The sequence below is a fragment of the Colias croceus genome, chromosome 12 (genome assembly GCF_905220415.1).
Source record: "Colias croceus chromosome 12, ilColCroc2.1".
NCBI lineage: Eukaryota > Metazoa > Arthropoda > Insecta > Lepidoptera > Pieridae > Colias > Colias croceus.
In genome coordinates this window covers 2,399,845-2,424,887 of record NC_059548.1, presented here as the reverse complement: position 1 = coordinate 2,424,887, position 25,043 = coordinate 2,399,845, and the positions used below count along the sequence as shown (strand labels likewise).

The window sequence follows — 25,043 nt, the reverse complement described above, 5'->3', positions numbered from 1 at the left end:
TTGACATGCGTAATGTTTTTATGGTTGTACGTGTGCGATAATAATTATTAATTATATTTCTAAAGACGTAACTCATTCAGTGTCTTCGCGATAACACAGACATAATTATACGTAATTTTAACAGAGATATAAGGGCTTAGTGGAAATTTGAATTCAGGAAAACGAATTTATCGCATTTCGTGACTTATCAGCTTTTGATTCGAAGCGTTTTGTTACGTGTTTCGGCTAATAAATTGAATTTTTTGTTTGTTTTTGGTTTTGTAGGATGAATTTACGATGAAATATTTTTTTTTTACATTATGCTAGAACGTAAAATATATAAGGCAATAAAAATAATAAACAAAATTTTATATAATGTTATGTAAAACTATATAAAAACTATAATTCATGGTTTGATAAATTTAACAAAACATTAGATGTTTACGTATCCACTTATATTCCTACAATCACGTACATAATAAATCTATTTATTATTTTAATCACAAGTATGTAAAAAAATATAACACCGTACCTAATTATCTATACATTATAGTATCTCTTACAAAACTTGCTTAGTTTGAGACAAGATGGTGTTGTGTGGAATGTGTAACATACTTATTTATAGAAATGAGCAGAGCCGATTCATGAGATTTCTTATTTGTGAGTCAAAGTCAAGATAGTACCAATTTATATGTACCTATTTCATATTTGCCTATTCTTACTACTATTGAGTAACCTTGTGAAATAATAAATTTATTAAAAAAAATTATGTGTTTGTCAAATACATATAAATAATGAATATCTTTCATAACCAAATTCAATAAAAAAAAATCTAAAAAATACTATAAAACATCATGGAAATTGAAATAAACACAATATGTGTCAGCTCATGAATATAGAGTTGAGTAGGTCAGGGCTATGATAAGTAGTAAAAATTATTGTAAACAAGTTATTTCAGGCGAATCTTCATACATAATATTTATAGTCCACATTCCAACTCACATTACCTACCTATTTTATAAAAAAATAACTTAAATATTGATTGGGAATTGCTACATAAATTTTATAATTATCAAAAAAATTGAAAACTACCTATAATATTGAAAATTCTAACATGTAATAATAATGTAAAACTTGTGTCACCTTTAGAATAGTATTACATAGTTGATACTATAATTACATGATATAACAGACTAATTGATTAAAAGATAAGTAAATGTTACAAGATAATGGACATAAATTATAGATTTTCTCTCTTATGTAAAGTTATAACATAATCTAATTTGCACAAATTGCTATAAAATTATGTAAAGAAATTTGGAGAAAGAATTGTGAATGTTTTACCTACATGATTATAATTATAAAGAAAATAAAGATAGTAAAATATCAGCAATGATGTGGTCATTTTATAAATATAAAAGGTATATTAATGCACAAAAAAAGCAGTTGTATACAATCCCAGTGATAAGATAAAATTATTTGATTATAGGAAATGCAAATGCCAAACAAGAAATACTTCCGATTTCCGAAGTGGGTGGCTTGAATGAACAATTAATGTACAATGAAAGAGATGCATTTTTAATTTATCTTTTACAAGCACTTACCTCACCTCTTGGATAGCCATTTCTAGGACAAGTACCTATCTTTCAAAATTCATTCAAATGCGGTACTTTAATAGAAGAATTACGGTGTGGCCTTGTTAAATTAAAAGAAAACAGTTATGTAGCAAAATGAGATGCGGTTGTAAGCAGTAAAAAATTTACGCGGTAAAACCACGTGTGGTCCTAACAGTTTCTCCACACACATTCAGGTCGAAACTATATTTCTACAAACAGTTTAGAGCCATTCTCTTTAATCAAATAAAAATAAAACAACAAACCTACCTATATCATTTTCAGTTTCATGCTTTTGCGATTCATCTTTCTTGCTTCCGAAGACCATCTTGTAAATAAATTGTATTACTATACATGACAGTATAGTCAAAGCTATCGCTAGAAATACATTCATGATTATACCGGCTTATATTTCGTTTATTTTCACTTATTATTCAAACAACTTCCCCACAATGCGGTTGATATCGATGTTAAACAATCACGCGTTCTCGAATTCAGAGGATAACTGACTGTTGATACGACTGACATCTAACGTGACAGATGACAAACTGATAAACCAAGGCGGAAAGCGAAAAATATGTGAAGCGGCAGAAATGTGAATGCACTTCCTTTCAGATAATGTTGCGTCTACACGTTCTTTCAACTTGTAAAGTTTACGAGTAAAATGAAATGATTATATCTAGCTAATTTAAAAATTTGTTAATTGTACAAGTTATATACATTTAATGTAATATTTTAGAGATATAAAGCGAAAGCAACGTTTATAGTCGTCATTTTTCACAGGCTGGCCATCGTTTATGAATGAAGAAAAAAAATTAGTTGACAATGTAAATATTTGAAAGTAAACAACACTTTTAGCAGAAATATTATGCCTTTCCTCCAACCAAATTAAATTTTAATATGCCAACCCGAAGCCGAAGGTAAATAATTTCATTTAATAAAGTGATTCTAATAATTCGTGAATCTTAGCATCAAATATTCTGAATGCTGATATTATAATCTTTTCATTCATATTCTATTACACTTTTTGTGTGCATTATATGCATTTGCTATTATTCCACATATTTATTTTGTTATACCAGATTTAAGTGCTTAATTTCTAGTAGGTCATTCAATTCTTTTTATTATTTTACACTGGCAAATGTGTTTGTTGTTTTTATCCCTTTCATTTTGATAATAAACGACAAAGAGGCCAAATTCTAATTTTGAATTTTCTAGAAAAGTATAGAATGAAGTTAGTTTTATTGACGTTGACAAATGACATTTGTAAAGGGAAATTGAGAATCGTCATTTCGCGAATCAGTTGAAACTTGAAGTTCGCGAAGTGTGTTGTGTAAAAACGTTTAAATTTTATAAAAAGCGATAAAAAGTTGATTTCAAGATGCCTCGACGAGGACGTTCTGCAAGTCCACCACCAGCACCAAGACGGTAAATACCTACTTTGATTTTCTTTTGTTTGCGTCATTTTTTTGTCTTGTGTGATTATAACCTAACAACATTGTTTTTTCTAGGGCTGCTCCACCACCGAGCCGTCTTCCAGCCCATGCTCCGCCTTCAGCGCCGGCACCGAGCGTTGCCCAACCTCAGCAACCCTCGATGTTTGGCCAGATGGCCGCTACCGCTGGCGGTGTGGCTGTAGGATCGGCAGTGGTAAGTTTGTTACGTAATTGAAAATACTGCGCACTGCGCTTTTGTTTTACAAAAATAAGTTGATTCTGAAACTTTAAACATTGCGCAATCATTGAAGATATGAACAATATTTCCTTATTAGTTTCAGAAATCATATTGTGGCGCTTAGCCAAGTACGTAGTCACGTGATTTGATTAGTATATAGCAAATCATTGTTAAAGAAAACATGTTGTTCAAGCTACACATAAGTTTAGAAATGACTATTCAATAAATTTAATAACAACATTATTAATTATGAGATTCTAATGAGCTCTCTTCTATTGACATTTTGGCTACTCTTATTAACAATACATATTAAGGTAATGCAATGGATAGTGGATATTGCAGTATGTTAAAATACATTTTAATAGGTACAATATAATAGAGATTCTGTGGGCATTAGAACTGCATAAATACCTACATAGTCTTTTATATTTATTATTTTGTGTTGATTAATTTTATTTAATATTTTGCCAGTTTTTCTTATCTTTATGATTGATGACAATACAGAATACAATAAGGCATTGGATAAGGAATGCACAAATCAGTAAATTGTGATTGTGCAGTTAGATATAAGCATGAATTTGCAAAACAATACACATTTGTAACTAAATTGAAATATTTTTTTAGGCGATGACTCTTTTCCGTTTTCTTGAATGGCTCTATTGATAATTCAAATTAAATTAAATTGATTCATTCATTTTGGTATATAAACATAATACATAGGTTTATTTTTTTTTATTTATAGTCTTTATTGCCATTATTACAGGTTACATTTTTACTTATTAAAATTAAATGTCTTTGTGGGTGTTGGCGTGTCCTTGTTACACAAAGGCCTCTTCCAACTTCTTCCACTCGCCACGTTCTTTCGCCTTTCGTTGCCACAGCGGCCCACTCTCCTTGTCTATCAATATGTACTTAATTTAATACATAGGTTATATATATCATAAATTTTTAGGCTTGCCAGCTATCGATTAAACAGCACAAATAATAATGAAATTCGGGGAGCACGTTTCAAAAATTTAACCAATTTTTTAAATATAAAATTGGTGTCATAGGGATTACTTATGGATGATAGATAGTTAACATCTCCTTAATGGTTAGACTGTTTCTCATAAAATTTTGTGTGCATATTGGGTAGGTCTAAGAATCGGGTAACATCTATTTTTCATGTTCGTAATGATGAGAGTAAGGCAGAACAATGGTAGGAAAGCTAGTGAAATATAAAATTTTTTTTTTTTTTCAATTTTCAATGAGTTCTGTGTGTAGTAGGGTTAGGTTAGGTTTTGTATTAAAGTAATTATTTGGAGTATACTCTTTTTTTTTTTTTTTTTTTTTTATGGTGTTTCTCAATGTTAGCCAGAAGGGCTACTACATTTTAACGCGGACGCGGGGGTGAACTGAAGGTTCACCCTGGTAGCGACATGCACAAGGGCGTCCCCCCTTGACGGGGACCACGAACCTCGGCTTGAGCTGTCGCTTGAGTGGAGGAGGCCAGAAGGGCCCTAATCGGACAAGTATACTCTTGTGACTACACACTCAGAAGGCTTAAAAGTATTTTTGAAACTATTCTTAAACATACTTGATTATATGTGTAAACTCAAACTCAAACATTTGTTTATTCAATTAGACTTTTCTTAGAACGTTTTACTGTGTCTATGGAGAAGAAAACGGCACAAAACTCGATACATATGTGAATTTAAAAATCGTCAGGCAAATCCCTATCTAGTTAATATTTTTTTTTCGTAAATTTAAGTATTATTTACTACAACAACAGGTACTATACATGTATATAGATAATAATTAAAAAATGCATTTATTCGGGTGTTCTTTAAATATATAACTCAAATAATAATGAATATAATTCAGAACTCAGATAATAATTTATTGTCATACTAGTGGTCCGCCCCGGCTTCGCCCGTGGTACATATTTCGCAATAAAAGGTAGCCTATGTCCTTTCTCGGGTATCAAAATATCTCCATACCAAATTTCATGCAAATTGGTTCATTAGTTTAGGCGTGATTGAGTAACAGACAGACAGACAGACAGAGTTACTTTCGCATTTATAATATTAGTATGGATTACTTCACAAGTACAGTGCCACAAACATATCTGACCCGATGACGGTGTCACTGATGTCGATTTTAGTGCCGCTAAATAGTATTTCTCTGTATGCAAGGGTAAAAATAGGTCTAAATTTTTATAAATTCAACAAAAAAGGTCGTGTCCCATCGTTACAATATTGTATTCACTGAAAAGTGCTTCATATTGGTTGAAATGGTTGTTAATCATCTCAATAGATGGCGTGCGGTGTGTCCCTTCAGACACATAAAACTGAAAGAATAGAATAAATTCGATCGCTCGGGTGGGTCAAGAGTGGCTGAGTTGATGAGGCATCCGCCCCGGAATGGCGCGAAGGGATGCGGGTTGGAGTCCCGCCTCGTGATCGAATTTTTTCTATTCCTTATAAATTTATAAGTCACACTAAATTTTCTTTTATACTTTATCCTCTGTATGTTCCAACTACATATTTATAACTAAGGTAGTAAATGAAATAAACTGTTGTTCTTGATATTTATTGTTCGAAATAACTCATTCCAGGGCCACATGGCCGGCAGCGCTCTGACCGGCATGTTCAGCGGCGGCAGTTCCGAGCCGGCGCAGCAGCAAGCCGCGCAGCCCGCGCAGGCCACCTACCAACAGTACCAGGGCCAGGCACAACAGCCCCAGGGCCCTTGCGCTTGGGAGATCAAGCAGTTCATCGAATGCGCCCAACAACAACACGATCTCTCCCTCTGCGAAGGCTTCAACGAGGCCCTGCGCCAGTGCAAAGTGAACAACCACATCTAAATACATCCCCGGTGTCTAGAACATTCTTAAAATATTTCAGTTGAAAATTTTCGTCATGCTACCTCAAGCGTTCCAACTTCAAAGACACCATAGCAATTATGTACGATAGATTTGTTTATTTTATTTTTAGAAATTTTAGTAATTATTAATTTACATTCTTTTGAGACTACATATTGTAGCTCTAGACGACGCCATTGTTAATTATTATTAGTTGACATTTTAAATAAACAACCATTATATTATTCATTGTTGTTTTATTTCTAAACGTGATTCTTAAGGTATGAAAAACCCATAAATGTATTGTACAGCCTAGGCCTTGAAATTTAGTGGTTGGTAACATTTTTATTACTTATAATGTATTTCTAAGGCCGCCTTTACACCTGTAAGTTTTACTTACGTAAGTCACTTACGTAAGCTACTTACGATAAATTTTCAAATGTAAACACTCGTTGTAAGTAACTTACTGTAATTTTTTACAACTTTCGTAAATTTAAAAATTACAAGTCTAAACGTGTTCGAGTTTGCTTACGGAAGCGACTCGCAGCTTATTGAATTATTTTGATAAGTTGAGAACTCACCAAAACAATGTCCTCTAAACAAAAACAAAATAAAATCTGGTCACCAAACGAGGTAGAAGCTTTAATTACCGCTTTTGAAGCACGTCCCATACTGTGGGACTACAAAAATAAAGAATACAAAAACTGCGTAAAAACAAATTCACTACATGTTGAACTTAGCGAAATGTTTAATATCACTCCAGATGAAATCATTAGAAAGTTGCATAATTTGAAAGGACAATTTAGCCAAGAAGTGACAAAATTAAAGAAAAAGAAGAGCGGCAGCGGTACTAACGAAGTTTATGTGTCAAATTGGCGGTATTTTAATGCCCTTTCTTACGACTTGCCCTACTGATTTAATGTAAACGGGCGTGTAATAATTTATGTAAGTTTAAACTCACAAAAATTACGTAAGCATTATTTACTGTAAGTTTATTTTAAGTGTAAATGCAACCGTAAGTCAGTTACATAATTTTTACGAAAGTAACTTACAGGTGTAAAGGCGGCCTAACAATTTTTTTTATTATGATTTTTTTTTATAAAATACAGAATACTTGTTACTTGTATTTGATTGTCTTTTTAAAATACTTTATCTATAATAGAAACATGCATTTATATATGAATTTGTGTCAAGAAATGAATAATGCCTCATTGTTTAAAAGTCTGTACTTTTTGCGCCATATTATTTAAGACCAGGGACCGTATTATGACCTCTTATTTCCAGACAGATTACGCCGTGAATTGAACTGACTTGCAAATTCATATTATGATCGCAAAAACCAGCAATGGTTAATTATGGTTTTACTAGCGGTAGGCCCCGGCTTCTCCCGTGGTATTCGTTTACGTTTTCTCTCCATATAAAGAACCATCCTCCTACTTCAAGGAATATTATAAAAAAAGAATTACCTATCGAAATCGGTCCACCCGTTCACGCGTGATGCCTTGAGTCGTGACCAAGGAAAACGGGTTTTCCTATTATTTTTTAAAGATAAGATATGAATTTGCCTGTCATTTCAATCCACGGTGTAAACCTATTGGGAATAATACCGCCCCAGTACCTAGTATAAACATTCAAGACGGCCTTCTAGAATTACCAGCACTATGAGTTTCGCGCGCGAGCGGGGACGCGCGCTAAATTGCACAAGGATGAAGTTCCGTGCTCTGTGGCAAAGACGATGGTCTTTGCCACAGAGCACGGAACATTTCATCCTACATTTACATACATGGAAACATCGTCTACCATCCATCCATCCCTATAGCCATCCTTAATATTTATCTGTACCTACACCACGAACACTCCAGTGGGTCTCGCTCGCGCTACTCCCGCGCGGAGCAGCACGCGCCGACGCGGCCGCCCACCGTCGTGGTGACGCCGATGCCGCGCCGCTCCGTGTTCCGTGACGCAGCGGCCGTGGCGGGTGGCGTCACTGTTGGCACTACTATGGTATGCGAGTAGATGTCACGAAATTGCTTCCAGAATGATCCACTATTGGAAGCACAACAGTATGCAGCAGTCAGCAGATATGAAAAGATTCAGCTTGTTACGCGTCTTGAAGCAGTTTTAGCGTATCGAGATTGAATATTTCTTAAGAATAGCAGAAGCTTAACAATATTTCTGAGTACAAATTACAATATAATGTATATGTATTGTTTAGTCACAGCATGTCTGTAAATTGTAATTAACGAATGCGTAGGAAAAATTATAACAGTTTTAAAGGCAGTAATATTTTGTTGTGGTACTTAATAACTTTTAATTAATACTATCAGTACCTAGAAAAAGACTATATTCTATGTAATAGGTAGGTATATTTTTAAAATTTTCCCTGTACATCATCATTATCTCACAAATAGGGTCATTTAGCCGGTGAAGCGATCACCAGCCTTTTCACGGGCCGCCGTCGGGAGGAGGTGATGCACTCACTACCCCGCAACTACGAGCTCGGTACAGAACCCAGCGGCCCGTGCGCGTACGAGATCGCGCAGTTCCTGCAGTGTGCAGCGCACCGCGAGAACTTGCAGGAGTGCGAGGCTTTCAACGAAGCGCTCTTGGAGTGCAAACGGCGGAACCGTTAGTTTTGATGTTACGAGAAATTTAAACCAGGAATTAGATGCATATGGAAAGTACCTACTATTTGTGCCACGCATATTATGTGCAAGACGAGGGATGAAAGGAATTATTTCTAATTCATATATTATTCTGGCACAAGCTAGTACAGCACTGCCAAGTATAGAATCCATTCAATGGAGTAGTATTAAAAAAAATAAAAATATTTAGTAGGATTAGTAGTGGTATCCACTATAGAGTAATTTTGCGCTCGGCGTATACGTCCTGCGAGTCGCTATCGATATCGTCGGTCGCAGGCTACCGACCGACCAAGTTGCAAACTGCTTTACACATTATATTTTGTACATTTTGTAGGGTTAGCAAAACGCCTACCCCGAGAGCGATTGCGATGCGACAAGGGCTACATAATGCAAATTCTACCTTCTAGTGCATTTAAATTTAACCTTTGACCCCGCTATTATATGAGCAGCTGTAATAACGATAAACGATGCAGTAAATTTAAGATTACTTGAACTAAAGGAATTTCTAAAAAAATATAATTTTGCCTAATTATTATCTTTATATTGCCAAAAATATGAATTGTAAATGATTAAGTAGGTATATTTTTTGCTATTTTTTCAGGTTTACCTTGAAGATACATTTCCATCTAAGCACCCAAAAATCATCTGTATAATATGAACTGTGAATAAAACCATATCTACAGAATGCATTGTTTTCTTTTCATACATCCACTTTTCTTTTTAACCGACTTCAAAAAAAGGAGGAGGTTATCAATTCGGCCGGTATATTTTTTTTTTTTTTTTTTATGTATGTACACCGATTACTCCGAGGTTTCTGAACCGATTTACGTGATTCTTTTTTTGTTCGATGCGGGATGGTGTCGAATTGGTCCCATAAAAATTTTATTCGGATAGGCCCAGTAGTTTTTATTTTATGAGCATTTTTGTCTGTAGGTATTTGTAAATTTTGCAAGTGCAAGTTTGAAGTCGGTTGTTTTTAACGCAGTTATCACTTGTTTCACTTACTATTAAAAAAACCGGTAGTTTCGACAATTTTAGGATAATTTGTAAGCTGTGTCATATAAATTCACCGACATGCATCTTTAGGGGCTTATTAAAAAATAGCCTGTTTTTTAGCCCAATAAATCATCTAAATCCGTTCTGTGGTAACATCGTAAAAGCGAAAAAAACTCAAGACTTGCATTTATAAAAAATGGTTTGATATCGGTATCCGGGTATGAAAGAAGTAGTCCGAGAAAATTAAGCCGAAAATAGGCCATCAAACAACTTAATAAATTCCATGACCATGGAAATAATTCGTGTAGTTATGAAAATCGTTGCAGTTATTCCTTGAAATATGATTTATTTCCGCTAATTTTACTAATTTTCTTCGACTAAAGGCAAGGGAAATGGGTAAAAATAAAAATTCAAGTTAATTATGTATATTTTTTTATTTAATATAAAAATTATAGATATCCACTATATATTTACACTGTAAGTAAATGGCAAACAACATTAAGAATCAACATATCGATAAATCAGCACAAATAATATCACAGCTTACGAGATTAACACAAAAACATCGTAGACTGTATATATTTGTGTCATAGAAATTTCAGGAAACATAATACTGTCTAAAGGCACGTTTTCACCGTGTTATGAACAATCAACTTTATCAGATCAAGTGAATAAGTCCATTGAATACTGTACAAAATTTGATAATAAGCACATTTTATAGTTAATATTAAACTAGACAGTAACAACAGAATAGTTATCCCAAAAATGTATTTTACGTTAGCTTTAATAAGGCCTGTATTTGCATAAAATTGTCACTTGAAAACGCGCCACAAGGAAACATAGAATTCGATTCTGTGAATAAAAATGGACACTGAATAGCACGAAAACTTTAAAATTGACAAACTTCTTACTGCTTACACGAAAAATATATCAAAATGTGTGCGCTCACTGTAAGGCAATTAGAAGAGATGCATTTAGTGCTTTAGATCAGTCTTCATCTTTATTTACAAAATATATGAACGTTCGGAAGCACTTGTTTAAGTTTTTGTCGCTAACTTTATTGCATCTTCACTGAATTCAAATAATTACGGCTTTGAATTAATTATGTACTAGGAATAGATACTTTAAAATCGTTGTCCAAAAGCAAGCAAATGAAATATATTGTGAAAATAATTTAATGGTGAAGAGGCAATTAGCTAGCGTTCAAAAACAATTTATCGATTCAAATATAAAACCTTTTCATAGACAGTCCCTATCACAGACTAGATAAATATATAAAGCAATTTTAACCCAAATATTTGAAAAATTCTTAAAAAATACTACATAAGTAGAAATAAAATACGAAAAGGTAATTTACAAATATACTTTTTCAAACTTAGATTAATTAAAAACTCATTTGTCTATTGTTTATACAAATATGCCTCTATTTTATATGTTGTCTATGCCAATAAAAAATAAATCAATTCGCTTGTCATAAATAATTCAGATCTAGAACCGAATTGCACTCGCTATATACCTGCCGCGGAGGAATCTATGTTCTCGTAAAGCTTATTCGAAGAGGCCGTCAAATCATAGAATAAAAACTTAAATGCGTGTGACGTCACGTCGGGACGTCATCTAAATTGTACAGTTCATATAAAACCGCGAATCGGACGCCGTTGAAAACTTTGATATGTACAATAATATTACACGTTCTAACCGTCTACACTTATTCAACACTACTGTACACGTCTTTTTACATTCACCAAAATGTTCTAAATTTTAGAACATCCAATACACACAGACACACATTATTGCTGTCGATATAAGTAATGGAGGCAATGTGGAAGTTTAAGCATTTGGACTTTTTTCTCTTAAATGTACTTCTATTAAAAAAAAACCGCTACAATAGAATGCGCTTATAATTTGGCTTTAACATACATAATTCATGATTTTGGTGTAACCTCAACAGACACATTAAAAAAATTCTCTGTTTAAATTATAAAATAAAAATTAATTTTTCAAATGGTACAGTTGAACGAAAACTTTAAAATTCGTAATAATACAATATTGACAATCCATTAAAAAAAAAGATAGCAACGCTGTATGAATTCACTTTTTGGTTATCCTTAATTGTTAATACATGTATTATCAAACACTTAATTTTGCGGAACATTAGGATCACGTCGATCCATTCACACTTGCCGCAGACCAGCTGTAGAACAGACACTCCCCGTAGTACATCACACAGAACACTACACTTCACTTTCATTAACACTAGTCTAAATATTGCTCGATGGATCGAGACCACTGTCACTTTATTGTTAAGCCCGGTAATGAACACTTTAACTTCTTGAAGATATAAAGCTATGATATATGCTACACCTTGGCTGCACAACCATACGGGGCTCTATCAAATATTATTGTTTACTTTTTGTATGAAGCGATTCAAGCCTGACCATGGCAGATAATTCCTGCTTAACTGTGGCACATCAAATGTCTATGGATAATATTTCATTTACCGGCACTGCATTGTCTATGCCCTATGAATATTGTTCCCGGTGTAGCGTGAATCACGCATAAAGCTGACAGTCCCGCTAATTGCGGAACCGTTCTCAGTCAAGCTGCTGCACTTGGACCACAGATGTGGGGGGAGGGATCGCGATCTCGTATTTGATCAGCCCAGTACCTCTGCCCGTTGACACTACTAGCTCTTTTATGTCGCTCCTGTAAAAGATAAAATTATTATAAATATTATCCAAATATAAGTAAATATAAGTGTACAGATCTTATAAGACACTGATGATATAGAATTTTACAGCACATTATTTCATGATAGTTATCTTCTCCTGGATGTTATCTGGATAATTTAATGGAATTGGACAATTTTTGTTTCTGGAAAATAAATAAAGGACTTTCTCAATGAAATAGGAATTTATATCGTAAAAGTGATCATTAGAACAGACGCAATGCATATCATCGATATATAAAAATATGTAATAGTTTATAAATTGAGATTGAAACCAAAATATAATATCTTGACCGGTTCTTATGAAATTATTGTGTTTATGATTGATGATCTTGACAATATTTAAAAAGTTTCACTTTAAAAAGAACACAGTATTTGAACTTCAATCACAATAAAAGTAAAACAACATAACTAGTCACTTTACTGTGGTATGCCAAGAAAAAACACAAAGCTCCAACCAAAGAAAACTAAATAAAAAATAAACATATACATACCCATCGCGCTTGGTAAGGTGGTGTATTGGCTTCCCATCTCGCGACACGATGTGCAACTGCGACGGTAGCAAGCGTCTAGCACCCACAGCACCGACTACTATCTGGTTGCCGATCACTTGGCCGGAGCGGTTGGTTACCTGAATGACAATAAAATTAGTTATTTGTATGTCGAAGATTTATTGGACTAAAATAAATATATGGTAGAAGAAATTTATAAAGTTCGAGTATACTATAGTGATTTGCATGAAATTTTGCATGTAAATCTATAGTCAAACAAAAATGCACCTATACTTTAAGTCAGATATTTTAAGCTCATTGCATTGTTTTCAACTGTAAACCTTGAATACAATTATTTTTTTGGAAAGAAAAAAAGGTATTGAAAATGGCGTAGCTAAGCTGTCAAATGTTTTGTCCAATGGTTTTTTGATGGTTAACGTGTGAGTATAAACGGAATCATTGAGTGAGCGAGAGACAAATAGAAGAGCGGACATTTTCAAACTCATTCTTTATCTGACCAAATTATACAATATGCTGCTGTTGTTGTTGTTGCTGCTGCTGTTGCTACGACACCTACCCTTTTGCTTGCTCTGACATAAAAAAGCCCCATTGTATACTTACCATCTCCATTGCTTGTTGCTGTACCTGCTGCAGCACTGGTTGCGCGGTTTATTGCTGCTGTTGCTGTTGCTGCTATTACTACTTTTGCTGCTGTTGCTGTTGCTGCTATAACTGTTGTTGCTGCTGTTATCGCTGCGACACCTGCCCCTTTGCTTGCTTTGACATAAAAAAGCCCCTAACAACACAGTTACTCACAACTTGTATATGCGCCGGCTGCTCGTCCATCTCCATCGCTTGGTGCTGCACATGTTGCGCAACTTGTTGCTGCACCTGCTGCGCCACTTGCTGCGCGGCTTGTTGCGCCGCCTGTTGCGCGGCTTGTTGCTGCTGTTGCTGTTGTTGCTGCGACACCTGCACCTGTTGCGTCACTTGCGTCACGCGCTGCGGCACTTGCGTCACTTGCTGCTGCTGGGTTTGCGTTTGTGTCTGCGAGTGGAGCTAGACACGATTATTTGTTATGTTTTTAGATGTCTGTCAATGTGGTATGTTACACTAGCTGTGCTCCTATATTTTATCCGCATTGATATAATAGCCTTCCTCGATAAATTAGCTATTTAAAACTGACCCGTAGTGGTCCGATTTGAAAAATTATTTTAGTCTTAGATAATCCATTTAAGAGGAAAGTTATATCTCATCACGTCATCATAAAGTCCAATAGAAGCGGAGCTACGTGGGTAAAACCACGGAGCAGAGCTAATTTTAAATACCTGTCCTATAAAACAGGTTAGGATACCAAAATTATGGAATTAATATGGAAATGAACATGGGTATTTATTAAAATTTACAATGTAGAATCCATATCGTACTTAGCTAAAAAAATAATTGATTTATATGTATATTCAAAGAATTTTCTTTGAATGCATTTGCATTACACAAAGCAATTTATAGGTTTCGTAGCCACAAAACAACTCATCAGGCCTACAAAAACAAACAACACTTTCCCCTACCTACGTCAATTAAAAAAAAAGACGGGTTGCACTCCGGGAGTGCCGGCAGAAGTAAAAACTTGATTATTAACGTTCAGCATGTTTGATATTTTGGAATGGTATCCGTCTTACGCATGGAATATAAGGGCTAAAAAAAAAAAACATCCGTCTTACGCTTTTTCGATCAGGCCACGTGTCCTGACGCGAGTTTAAGATAAAGAAGTTTTCACTTCAAAACTAAATATGTACTCACATTCCTGGGCGGCAGGTCCATGTGCTGGCGCTGGTGCAGCATGAGGTGGTTCTTCTGGAAGAACGCCTTGCCGCACTGGTCGCACACGTGCGAGCGCAGCGTGCAGCTGCCGTCCGGGTGACTGCGAATATTATATTTCATTTATTATTATTAAATGTAACTATTGTAAAAATTATCAAAGAAAAACTTAAAAAACCTTACAATGCGAGCGATCAAAAACTATTTTTTGTAAATACTGAGTTAAAAGAAACATTTAACTGTCTAATATTGAAGTTGTACTTTGTGAGTACCCAAATTGGTCAGGGTGTACCCTTGGGGGTGCTATGTAAAAGTTAATTTTTTTTTTTGCAAATATAGCCTAAAATAAACTCTTTTTATTCTTTGTATTTTTTCTCTAAAGTTGATAGTTTTCGAGATAATCGAGTTGTAATATACTCATTTACAAAGGGACGGATTAATTTGTTATTAAATAAATTGAATATAACGTAATATTATGTAATAATAATAATAATAATAATAATAAACATTTATTGTCAACGAAACATAAAAACATACAGTACAAGATTACAAAAACAAAAACAACAGTAACATTCAGAGTAAAAATAACAATAATAATAAAGTATTAAAAAAAAAAGAATGTTTTTAATAGGTACTGGACATTTCTCCGTTGACAAAAGGGACCAACTCAGTATCTGGCACGAATGATGAGATGGACCATTCGCACCACTGATTTTCAGTGGCCCCTTATGACATTTGGAGTTGACAATCACACACTGAACAATAAAATAATAAAAATACATTACACCTTAAACCTAAAAGAGATAAAAATAATTAAAAATAAAGTAGAGAAAGCAAAACGAATAAAAGATAAAAAATAAAACAAAATAAATAAAACCAAAGCAGAAACAAGTATTTAGTTTAATAAAAAAATGGTAATCTCAAAACGTCTCTCATTACAAAATTAAAAATGTTAATAAATACGATTATTGAATTAAACATTTTATTTAATGTAAAATAGAGCATAACATTACCGTCTATGATGCGCTAACAAGCCGTGTTTCGCTGCGAATCCCTTCCCGCAGTCCACGCAGAAATGTAACTTTGGCCGCGGCGGTGTTATATGGTGATTCTGAAAGAATATAATGAGACATAAAATTATCAATTCTATACGCAAATAAATAATCATTGTATATTTTAAAGATTTTATATAAAACTTACCGTAGCTATAACTTGCGTGTGAACAACATTACTCGGGTGATTTGATGATATAATTTGGATCGGTTGATCTGTGAAAACAAAATAAAATATTACGCGGATTCAAGGATAGATAGCAGAAATATGGATTCATCACTTAATTTTTGCATAATCAAAAGATAATCTTGATTGATCCGGTTGAAGATGATAAGGGAACGCACAAGGTAGGGTTATGACTTACGAAACACGAATCAAGTCGTGTTTTTACGGTGAAAACAGCTGCTGATCAAATTACAAGCATAAAATAATTAAATAACTTTTGTCATCCATTTCGTCAAGTTAATTGTGATTTGAGCGACACATGCAATACTCACTGTTTTCATTGTATTTAATTATAGTATAGCTTATTTATGTTGGTATATTATGTACAATAAAGAATAAAATAAATCTATACATATAATAAATCTGTAGAAGGGTCAATTCTGTACATTGAAAATATTGAAAAAATAAATAGTATTACTGGATCGATACCAAACCCAAATATGTGATTAAAAAAAATTTTGTCTGTCTGTCTGTATGTGAAGGCATCACGTGAAAACTAACGGTTCGATTTCGATGAAACTTGGTACAATTATACCTTACTAGGCTTCCGCCCGCGGCTTCGCCCGCGCAGTCAAAGAAAAACCCGCATAGTTCCCGTTCCCGTGGGCTTTCCGGGATAAAATTTATCCTATTTCCCGGGGTAAAAGGTAGCCTATGTCCTTTCTCGGGTATCAAAATATCTCTATACCAAAATTCATGCAAATTGATTCAGTAGTTAAGGCGTGATTGAGTAACAGACAGACAGACAGACAGAGTTACTTTCGCATTTATAATATTAGTATGGATTATCCTGGGCATAAAATAGGATACTTTTTATCCTGGAAAAATACGTAGAAAAAAATAAAATCTTATTTTTTCTTAATTTTTCCGCGCGGTCGGAGTCGCGGGCGGAAGCTAGTAAATAAACAAACACTCACTGTGCGTGGCGTGCGCGACGAGGCCGGGCTGCAGCGCGGCGGTGAGCGCGCACAGGTCCGTCACGCACGTGCGGTCGCCCGCGTGCAGCCGCACGTGCAGCGATAGCGCCTCCTGCGCAACAAACAAACACGTGTGCCACTCGGGGACTGCTCTCCTCAACCTCCGCCCGTCGGAGTGGGGAGCGTGAGGTTTTTGACGCGACAACGTCTTATAATTCGATAGAGCCGGCTGCACGCACGAAAAAACATGACTCATGCGGCGTTACCTCGCTCTGAGGCGTTCCGTAAGGCTTGAAATGCAAGCGAGAGCGCGGAACGAGCGACAAAGAAGCACAATCGTTACCACGTTCAGCTATCGTCAGTAAACCGACTTTACAGACAACCAATTTTTTCGTTACGGAATTTCTCGATTCGGTCCCCGCGCTCAAGGCCCGCGATAGAAGCTATGCAATAGCTTAAAAACAATATTTATCACTTGTTACATACTAAATAGTGAATTAAATACATAGGAAGCGTTTCAATTCATAAGGACTGCCTATTGCAGCTTCACTCATATAAAAATTGCATTGGTAATTTAATGTTTTGGCGCGGCAAAAAAATAGACTTTGCTACACTCATGTCATAAAATCCTTTCGTTGCGACGTGAAAGAGAGATGAACAGACGAACACACTTTTGCATTAATAATTTTAAGTATAAAATAATAAATAAACACAATGTTATTTTCGAATGCATCACATACCTTGGTATTAAAGCAGGAACCACACTCAGGACAGGCATATCCCGGTGTTGTTTTCTCACTTAATATTTGCCCATCAGCACCGATAACCTGAAATTATAGTTAAAAATTAAACATGTATTTTTTTTACTACACTACATTATAAAATTTTCTAATCTTTTAACAAGTCATTCTTTTTGCCAAAGAAATAAAATAAATATAGTAAAAAATACACACCTGAACAATCTGTGGCTTAAAATCGTCTTGTTTTATTACTGTTTGCTGTTGCTGGTGTTGCTGTTGTTGTTGCTGCTGCTGCTGCTGCTGTTGTTGTTGTTGCTGCTGTTGTTGCTGTTGTTGTTGCTGCTGTTGTTGCTGCTGCTGTTGCTGTTGTTGCTGCTGCTGATGTTGTTGCTGCTGCTGCTGTTGTTGCTGTTGCGACGACGTGAGACAATGTCTAGTCATCTTACAGTGCTGTTGCAGGTCCCCCTTGCACTTGAACGCTTCACCACATTCTAGACACGCCACTGTGTCTTCTCCTGTGTGCATTCTGTAAAAAAAATACAATTAGGTTTTGAATTCATTACAATATTTCACTTTTTCAGAAATGAACACTTATTATTCCATACACACATATTTATTTAGTTTTAACGGTTATTAAGTTTTAGGGAATCAAAAACCTAATATAGTGTGTGTGTTTCTAAACCTGTGATAAAAATTAATCTACCAGCTGCTTCTCCAGTTAGACTTTTTATAGGATTTCCTAGTTTTTAAAGTTTGTCTATTTAGTCTTCTCTGCTGCGCGGCTCGGTGCCGTCCAGATAGGGTTTTATAAATTTTTATAGAAAGTTATTAGTTCTCATGCACTATCTTTTGGTGCTAGCTCGACCTGGCTCTTCGAGTTGACAACAATTTTGTAAATTTTCTCTCTCTTTTGATTTTTTTCGTTTACTCACTTCAAGTGAAGGGAGTATAGTAGAGTGTGGTGAGAGGGACCCGTGAAAACGTAACTTGTTAACTTCTCGTTTACTCACTTCAAGTGCGCGACCAGGGTGCGCTTCTGCAGGAACTCCTTCCCGCACACGGGGCAGGCGTGCGGCACGCGCCCGTGCACCCGCCCGTGGTTCACAAGTTGGAACTTTCTGGCGAAGGCCACTCCGCAGTCCGGGCACACGAATGGGGAGAGGGACCCGTGGAAACGGCTGTGCATTACTAGGTGCTCCTGGAACGGGGAATTTTTGAAGTTAGGAAAAGTAAATGTTTTGTTTGTAGATTGTTTATATAGACAAAACGCACAACGCAACACAATATTAACAACATAAGATTCTGATTGCGCAATGTCTTAACCAAATTAGGTGCCTTTATCACTGATGTCTGGAACACTATTATGACCCTTATTACTTACTTTACAATATTATTTATCGTAAACATTTTCAAACCATGTGGAAGTTATAGTTTTGGTACCAATACTGATATCAGTGTTAGTATAGTATAAAAAAATGTGTGCGTGTACTAGTGTACACACGTAAGAAGTGAAACTTCTTTATGACCCTATTTTTCAACCAATAATTTACTATATGCAACTTTACAGAAATACATCGAATCACGCGTGGTAGGGATAGCAAAAAGATGGCGCGTAACAGAAAAATGTCACGCGTAACGAAAAAATGTTACACTAAATTTTTTCCAACCCCGATAAAGAAGTTTCACTTCAATAATTTACAACAATTTGGTGTAGGTAGTGGTTTATACCTTCTGCGCGAAGCTCTCTCCACAATCGTTACACACAAACGGGCGCTCGCCCGCGTGGTACTTGCTGTGCGTGACGAGGTGCCGCTTGAGCGGGAACCCGCGCCCGCACTCGCCGCACACGAACGGACGGTCGCGGCTGTGCACCTGTAAATAATAATAAATAAATACACTTTATTCAGCACCAAGTAAATACATGTAAAAAAAAGAAACAGACAATCCTACTAATATTATAAATGCGAAAGTTTGTATGGATGTTTGTTACTCTTTCACGTAAAAACTACTGAACCGATTACAATGAAATTTAGCACACATATAGAGGGTAACTTGGATTAACACATAGGATAGTTTTTATCCCGGAAATCGGGAACGGGAACTATGCGGGTTTTCCTTTGCAAACGCGGGCGAAGCCGCGGGCGGAAATCTAGTATGTTATAAAGCTAAAAAGGCGGCCTTATCGCTACTAAGCGATTACAATCTATGTGTAGGATTTTTAATTATAAGAAAGAGGTGAAAACAATAGGTGGTGCAGCAATGAAAATGAATTACACTATATTCAAACTTGTATATATGTATAGACATATTGTAATATAATATATGAACATATTATGTTCAAATTAACTGTATTAGGGTGCTTTTACACCAATAATGTGCGAGAATGTGAAGCGAGGAATGTGTTTGTGAATAACCAATAGTATCACTTCAAATGCTAAAGGCTTCGAACTAAAGGAAGCAATATGATTGGGTGGTTTTTACAAACAATATGATTGGTTTTAAACCAAAGATTTGAAACATCAATTAAACTGCACTGATGATGCAAAAAAAATTGAGAGTATTTGTGTGTGGGATAAAAAATTAGATAAATTCGAAATATTGTGACACCAAATAATAATATTTGCTTGCAATAATTTTACACATTATTTTTTTGGTAGAATCTATCTAGAAAATATATTGTGTTAATTTGTCGGCTGAATGTTACGTATCAGAATTATTCAAAAGAATATTGCTATCTAATATAACCTTGCTAACAATTTTACAGAGGCAAATATTATGCAATATTGAGTTACTTGATAGGTCACCACTCAAAATTGAAAGAAAAATTGTAAAATTCTAATTTACAAGACAATCTTAAAGCCAATCTGGACCTATGGCATACAGCTTTGGGGCTCTGCCAGCAATAGCAACATTGAAATCCTAGATAGATTCCAGACTAAGGCTCTCAGAACAATACAAATATCCCCAAATGTATTGCAAATAAATACATGTACCTTGATCTCGGTATAGCCACAGTTCGAAAACAAATTGTCGAAAGCAGCCAGAAATATCAGGAAAGGCTAACAGTACACACCAACGACCTTGCTCAAGCGTTAAGTGGAGAGGGAGGCCAACAATACATCAGGCTAAAAAGACAGGACATTACAAACCTTGCTAAAAGATTCTAAAATAGAGAAACAAATATAACACTGGACTACAAGGGTGGAGTCGTTGGACGAGCCCCTTGAAACAATATCATGTTCCCGGACGGAGTTCCAAACAACATAAAGGCCAATTGTTACCTAACAGATTGCCTGGTCGCAGTAATATCAAAAAAAAAAAAAAAAATTATACTGAAACAATAAATAATAGAACAGTTATTGCCAAAAAAAGGTACATTGAGTCTTAAATATCATAAACTACATACCCTAGAATGCGTAACGAGATGATGTTTGAGTGTGAACGCCATTTTACACTCATGACACCGATACGGCCGTTCAGCAGAGTGCAGAAGCAAGTGTGTATTCAGACAGTGCTTCCTTGCAAACGCCTTGCCGCAGTGTCCGCAAATGTGAGGTCTTTCACCTGAAAAAGTAAAATCAATTTTATTTACTATATAACTAACTTATTTTTTACAATTTCAAAAAAGTAAAGATAAAACTTTCGAAAAGATAATTTACGGACAAGCTAATAAACTTATAATATAAGTTTATTATTTTTGAGTAGAGGCTAGCAATATGTATCTGTAATTATTGATATTCTTTGTTTAATTTGAAAATAACAGTGACTTTTTCTCAACGTACAAGCAAACTGGAATTTAATTCAATTGAGTTATATATTTATTCAAGTACTTACCAGTATGAACTCTAGCATGAGTCGTGAGGTGATGTTTCAGCAGAAACGACTTGCCACACTCGTCACAGGAATACGGGCGCTCCTTCACCGGAGCCGCGGGGGCTTGCATCACTGTGTTGTTCATGATCTCCGTCTGCGAATACACCATCTAATACTCGCTTACTATACAATTGAATGTTAACTAATAACTTTGACATGGATATTTAAAATTTGAGATATATGTAAAGAAATTACTCAAAAACTTGTGAAATAAAAAGATAATTTATTTAAATGTATCTCTTTCTGTAGTTCTTAAACTGATGAATAAACATTAAGGCTGGTTGCAGAGCTTGACCGACCGTCAGTGCGTACTGTCGGTCCTGACGATACGCATCAACAATTGTATGACTATGACTCTAATGCGCATGACAATACGCGTGCGTATGGTCCATCGGTCTAGCTATGAATGGTTTTATGAATTTCCATACATATGACAAGCGCGACTGACATACGCACTGATGGTCGGTCAAGCTCTGCAACCAGCCTAAGTTAAGAATTTTTGCATTATAAACTGTTAGATTTATGTACCAATTAATTAATGGTACACTGGCAAATTTTCAATAATGATAGTAAATTAAATGAACAAAAACAGAAACCTACAACATTAGTGTTATCAAAATGTCAATACAATATAATATGACTATCATTTCTTACAGGTATGTAAATTAATAATATTAATATTTAATAGTACCAAATATTACAAATTGAATCACTACATAGTATAAAAAAGTTGCTTTCTCTGTTCCTATGTCCCTTTGTATGCTTAAATCTTTAAAACTACGCAACAGATTTTTATGCGGTTTTTTTTAATAGATAGAGTGATTCAAGAGGAAGGTTTTAGTATATAATTTATTAGGTTTAAGACAAAGCAGGCGAGGCCGCGGGTGGTAAGCTAGTTTGTCATATAAATTATATAAAAATATTTGTATGCAAAACTTTATTTTAAACTGTTTAGTAGCATTACATACTTAATATGATATTTTAATGATTGTTCAGCAATTTACATGATGCAGATTCATCAAAATATATTAAAAATGCATATTTGAACAATTGACTGCTACTAAGTTTCAATAAACAAATTGCAATTATATACATTGTATGTTCTTATTTACAAAAATTACAATAATATTTAAGTATCTTTAATTAATACTTACTTTTGGTGAATTATTAGCTGTTCCAGGTTCCTGTTTTGTGTGTAACAAATGATGCTGGTGGACCGTTGTTTGTATATTATCTTGCTGGTTCTGCTGTGTAGTTACCTCGGCTAAACCCTTCAAGCCTCCATTCAACAATGTTTGGTTAAGCTGCGACGCATCTATCACTGGAGTGGCAATGCCTTGAGCTTGAAGTGCTCTTTTCATTAAAATTTCATTACATTCTTCCGCCGTTAATTGTATGGGACCGATGGGCGTCATGAACGGTTTTGAAGCTAAATTGGCACCTGTAAATAAAGAATACACTGTTTTAGAACATAGATTGTATAGAAGAGTAGCTACGTGATAATAAGCATGTAAGGAAGTATAAACAAATTATTACATTATGCTTATATTTAATAAAATAAGTAACCAAGTTTAGATTTAAAAAAAAAAAAGCATGTTTACTGAACTAGAAGCTATTTTTCACAAAATTGAATTACTTTAACTTTTAACTTCTATTATAGAAAACATTGAAACATCCTTACACTCACTCTGGATAGTCGCAGTCTGGTTCTGCTGCGACACTCTGTTTATTGTGTGCGTCGGAGCCTCATTTAACACAAACATGGCTCTCCGTCCACTGCCTGGGGTCCCCGTAGTGACCACCCTGGTGACTTGTGCCGCAGCATTAGATGCTACCACTGTGCCAACTTTTTCTTGCACTTGCGGAGTTTTGTGGGCCATCACAGTTAGCGTTGTTTCTGGGGATACCTGAAATATACACATAATCCCTTATAATGCCTTTATAATTAATATAGACCTATAGAACTGTGATTGTTTAACATTTAAACTAGATTTCTATGTTATGTATTAGTAACAAAATGTTTGATATTATAATTATGTAATTGATAACTTAGAAATTTAATTTGTATATATGTAAGTATACTGTTTCTTCCATTTATCAAAATGATGTAGGTATGATTTATATTTACTAAAAACTTAAAATAATAAAGTTCCTATTGGAAATATATTTCAATATCGCAAAAAATCTCAAATGTTTGTATGTATGGCATAAATAATTGAAATTCATTGTTAAACCTCACCGTATTCCCCAGAGTATAACTTAAACTGCTTGGTGTGTCCACTTCACCTTTTGTAAGGTCCGCGGAGCTCGTAAAGCCCCACGAATACGCGAATCCGGAGACATTAGTCGGTGTTGGCATACACATTTTCACAAATTACAATTTCTCACCGCATCGAAAAATAAACAAACCAACACAAGTCCACCTTACAAGTAAACAGTACTGTCATGACAGTTTTGCCATTATATTCATGTACGCTTTCACAACCACTAGCACACAAGCGCAAAGCACCCGTCAATCAGACCGCCGAAACAGGCACTTTTTATGTAAAATATAATTAATACTATATACATAACATATTTTGCTGCACTTTTAAAACAACCATCTTGTTTAATTGGTAATAAAAACTTATCAAATTAATAAAAAGGCGGCACAGGACGCTATAGACTGCATTGACACGCACGTAATCTCTAATTAAAGTTATGTTGCATTACTTTACAAACATTAAAAAACACATCTTTCTTTATGTTCACACCATAAAATATAGTAAAAACTACCGTATTCGATTAAATTAATTGATTTCATACAAAACAATTACATTATCGCACACACAAAAACCCGGACGCCATTTTATTGTTTTTGGTATTTGTTTTTTTTAAATCTAGTGTTCATGAAGGCAAGGGTCAATTTTTTTCCACAAGGATCATAAAGTATAGACGTTTTAGTGATCCTAAAAAAATTATCTAGAATTATATATTTATTAAATATTTAATTAAAAAACTATCTAGAAAGAGAATATATACGTATATTTTTATCAAATTATATTTGCCGTGTGACTTGTGAGAACAGATTGTATTAATTGTTAAACATACTGTGTATTATAAATATATATTTCAAACGTGAAATTTATATGACTATCTACAAGTATTATTTTCAGTATTTTAAATATTATGTGACTTTGTATTGCTAATAATTGCTAATAATGATTACAACTATCTAATTTATTTTTTATCTGTAGATGATGAAAACTGATGAAAACGAACTTGACAATGACATTAGGGAAGCGCGGGAAACTTCGAACGAGGCGGGAGCGTGTTTTAAATTTTAATTTTAAATTAAACTTAATTTTATGATCAGAGGAGTAATTTGTTGTAAATATATAGTATTTAGTGTAAATAGTTATAGTTTTATATTATATTGGTAAGTTTTATTGTTAATATTATTTTTTATA

The 25,043-nt window shown here is 34.6% G+C and overlaps 4 protein-coding genes across 9 annotated transcripts in view; 2 read left to right on the top strand and 2 right to left on the bottom strand.

Annotated features, from left to right (window-relative positions):
- LOC123696515 (transducin beta-like protein 2) overlaps positions 1 to 2,126 on the bottom strand; it is an 83,558-nt gene extending 81,432 nt beyond the window's left edge. For both annotated transcript variants that reach the window (XM_045642772.1, XM_045642771.1), the window contains exon 1: positions 1,863 to 2,126. In XM_045642772.1, coding sequence (XP_045498728.1) covers positions 1,863 to 1,986 — 124 coding nt within the window. In that variant the 5' untranslated portion in view covers positions 1,987 to 2,126. The remainder of the gene's footprint in view (positions 1 to 1,862) is intronic.
- A 219-nt stretch (positions 2,127 to 2,345) lies between these two features.
- LOC123696395 (coiled-coil-helix-coiled-coil-helix domain-containing protein 10, mitochondrial-like) lies at positions 2,346 to 9,438 on the top strand. Of its 2 annotated transcripts, none has more exons than XM_045642538.1 (4): positions 2,346 to 2,512; positions 7,971 to 8,112; positions 8,520 to 8,736; positions 9,355 to 9,438. In XM_045642538.1, exons 1-4 carry the CDS (start codon positions 2,493 to 2,495, stop codon positions 9,363 to 9,365), a joined length of 390 nt encoding a protein of 129 aa, XP_045498494.1. In that variant the 5' UTR covers positions 2,346 to 2,492; the 3' UTR covers positions 9,366 to 9,438. The 2 variants fall into 2 exon arrangements, with proteins under 2 accessions (XP_045498494.1, XP_045498495.1); XM_045642539.1 differs by having other exon boundaries at positions 8,520 to 8,785.
- On the top strand, positions 2,865 to 6,355 carry LOC123696394 (coiled-coil-helix-coiled-coil-helix domain-containing protein 10, mitochondrial). Its single transcript, XM_045642536.1, has 3 exons — positions 2,865 to 3,020; positions 3,104 to 3,242; positions 5,863 to 6,355. Exons 1-3 carry the CDS (start codon positions 2,974 to 2,976, stop codon positions 6,109 to 6,111), a joined length of 435 nt encoding a protein of 144 aa, XP_045498492.1. The 5' UTR covers positions 2,865 to 2,973; the 3' UTR covers positions 6,112 to 6,355.
- Positions 9,439 to 10,164: 726 nt separating the features above from the next.
- LOC123696155 (zinc finger protein 613-like) lies at positions 10,165 to 24,441 on the bottom strand. Of its 4 annotated transcripts, none has more exons than XM_045642204.1 (16): positions 23,834 to 24,441; positions 23,276 to 23,501; positions 22,749 to 23,035; positions 21,556 to 21,703; positions 21,128 to 21,285; positions 19,450 to 19,593; positions 18,732 to 18,919; positions 17,935 to 18,247; positions 17,722 to 17,808; positions 16,982 to 17,093; positions 15,987 to 16,054; positions 15,800 to 15,897; positions 14,769 to 14,889; positions 13,785 to 14,027; positions 12,972 to 13,108; positions 10,165 to 12,455 (listed from the first exon to the last, which is right to left on the bottom strand). In XM_045642204.1, the coding sequence occupies exons 1-16, from the start codon at positions 23,957 to 23,959 to the stop codon at positions 12,344 to 12,346; spliced, it is 2,568 nt and encodes an 855-aa protein (XP_045498160.1). In that variant the 5' UTR covers positions 23,960 to 24,441; the 3' UTR covers positions 10,165 to 12,343. The 4 variants fall into 4 exon arrangements, with proteins under 4 accessions (XP_045498160.1, XP_045498162.1, XP_045498163.1 ...); XM_045642206.1 differs by having other exon boundaries at positions 13,785 to 14,015; XM_045642207.1 differs by having other exon boundaries at positions 21,556 to 21,688.
- Positions 24,442 to 25,043: the final 602 nt, after the last annotated feature.

Excerpts from the sequence above, each read along its gene's own strand:
- LOC123696395 (XM_045642538.1), top strand. The coding sequence starts at position 2,493 with ATGCCAACCCGAAGCCGAAG. Across the intron at positions 2,513-7,970 it reads ATGCCAACCCGAAGCCGAAG|TGGGTCTCGCTCGCGCTACT; the intron begins GTAAATAATTTC and ends CGAACACTCCAG. Across the intron at positions 8,113-8,519 it reads TCACTGTTGGCACTACTATG|GGTCATTTAGCCGGTGAAGC; the intron begins GTATGCGAGTAG and ends TCTCACAAATAG.
- LOC123696394 (XM_045642536.1), top strand. The coding sequence starts at position 2,974 with ATGCCTCGACGAGGACGTTCTGCAAGTCCACCACCAGCACCAAGACG. Across the intron at positions 3,021-3,103 it reads CCACCACCAGCACCAAGACG|GGCTGCTCCACCACCGAGCC; the intron begins GTAAATACCTAC and ends TGTTTTTTCTAG. Across the intron at positions 3,243-5,862 it reads TGGCTGTAGGATCGGCAGTG|GGCCACATGGCCGGCAGCGC; the intron begins GTAAGTTTGTTA and ends AACTCATTCCAG.
- LOC123696155 (XM_045642204.1), bottom strand. The coding sequence starts at position 23,959 with ATGTGTATGCCAACACCGACTAATGTCTCCGGATTCGCGTATTCGTGG. Across the intron at positions 23,502-23,833 it reads GTTATACTCTGGGGAATACG|GTATCCCCAGAAACAACGCT; the intron begins GTGAGGTTTAAC and ends TGTATATTTCAG. Across the intron at positions 21,704-22,748 it reads CAGCTAATAATTCACCAAAA|ATGGTGTATTCGCAGACGGA; the intron begins GTAAGTATTAAT and ends AGCGAGTATTAG.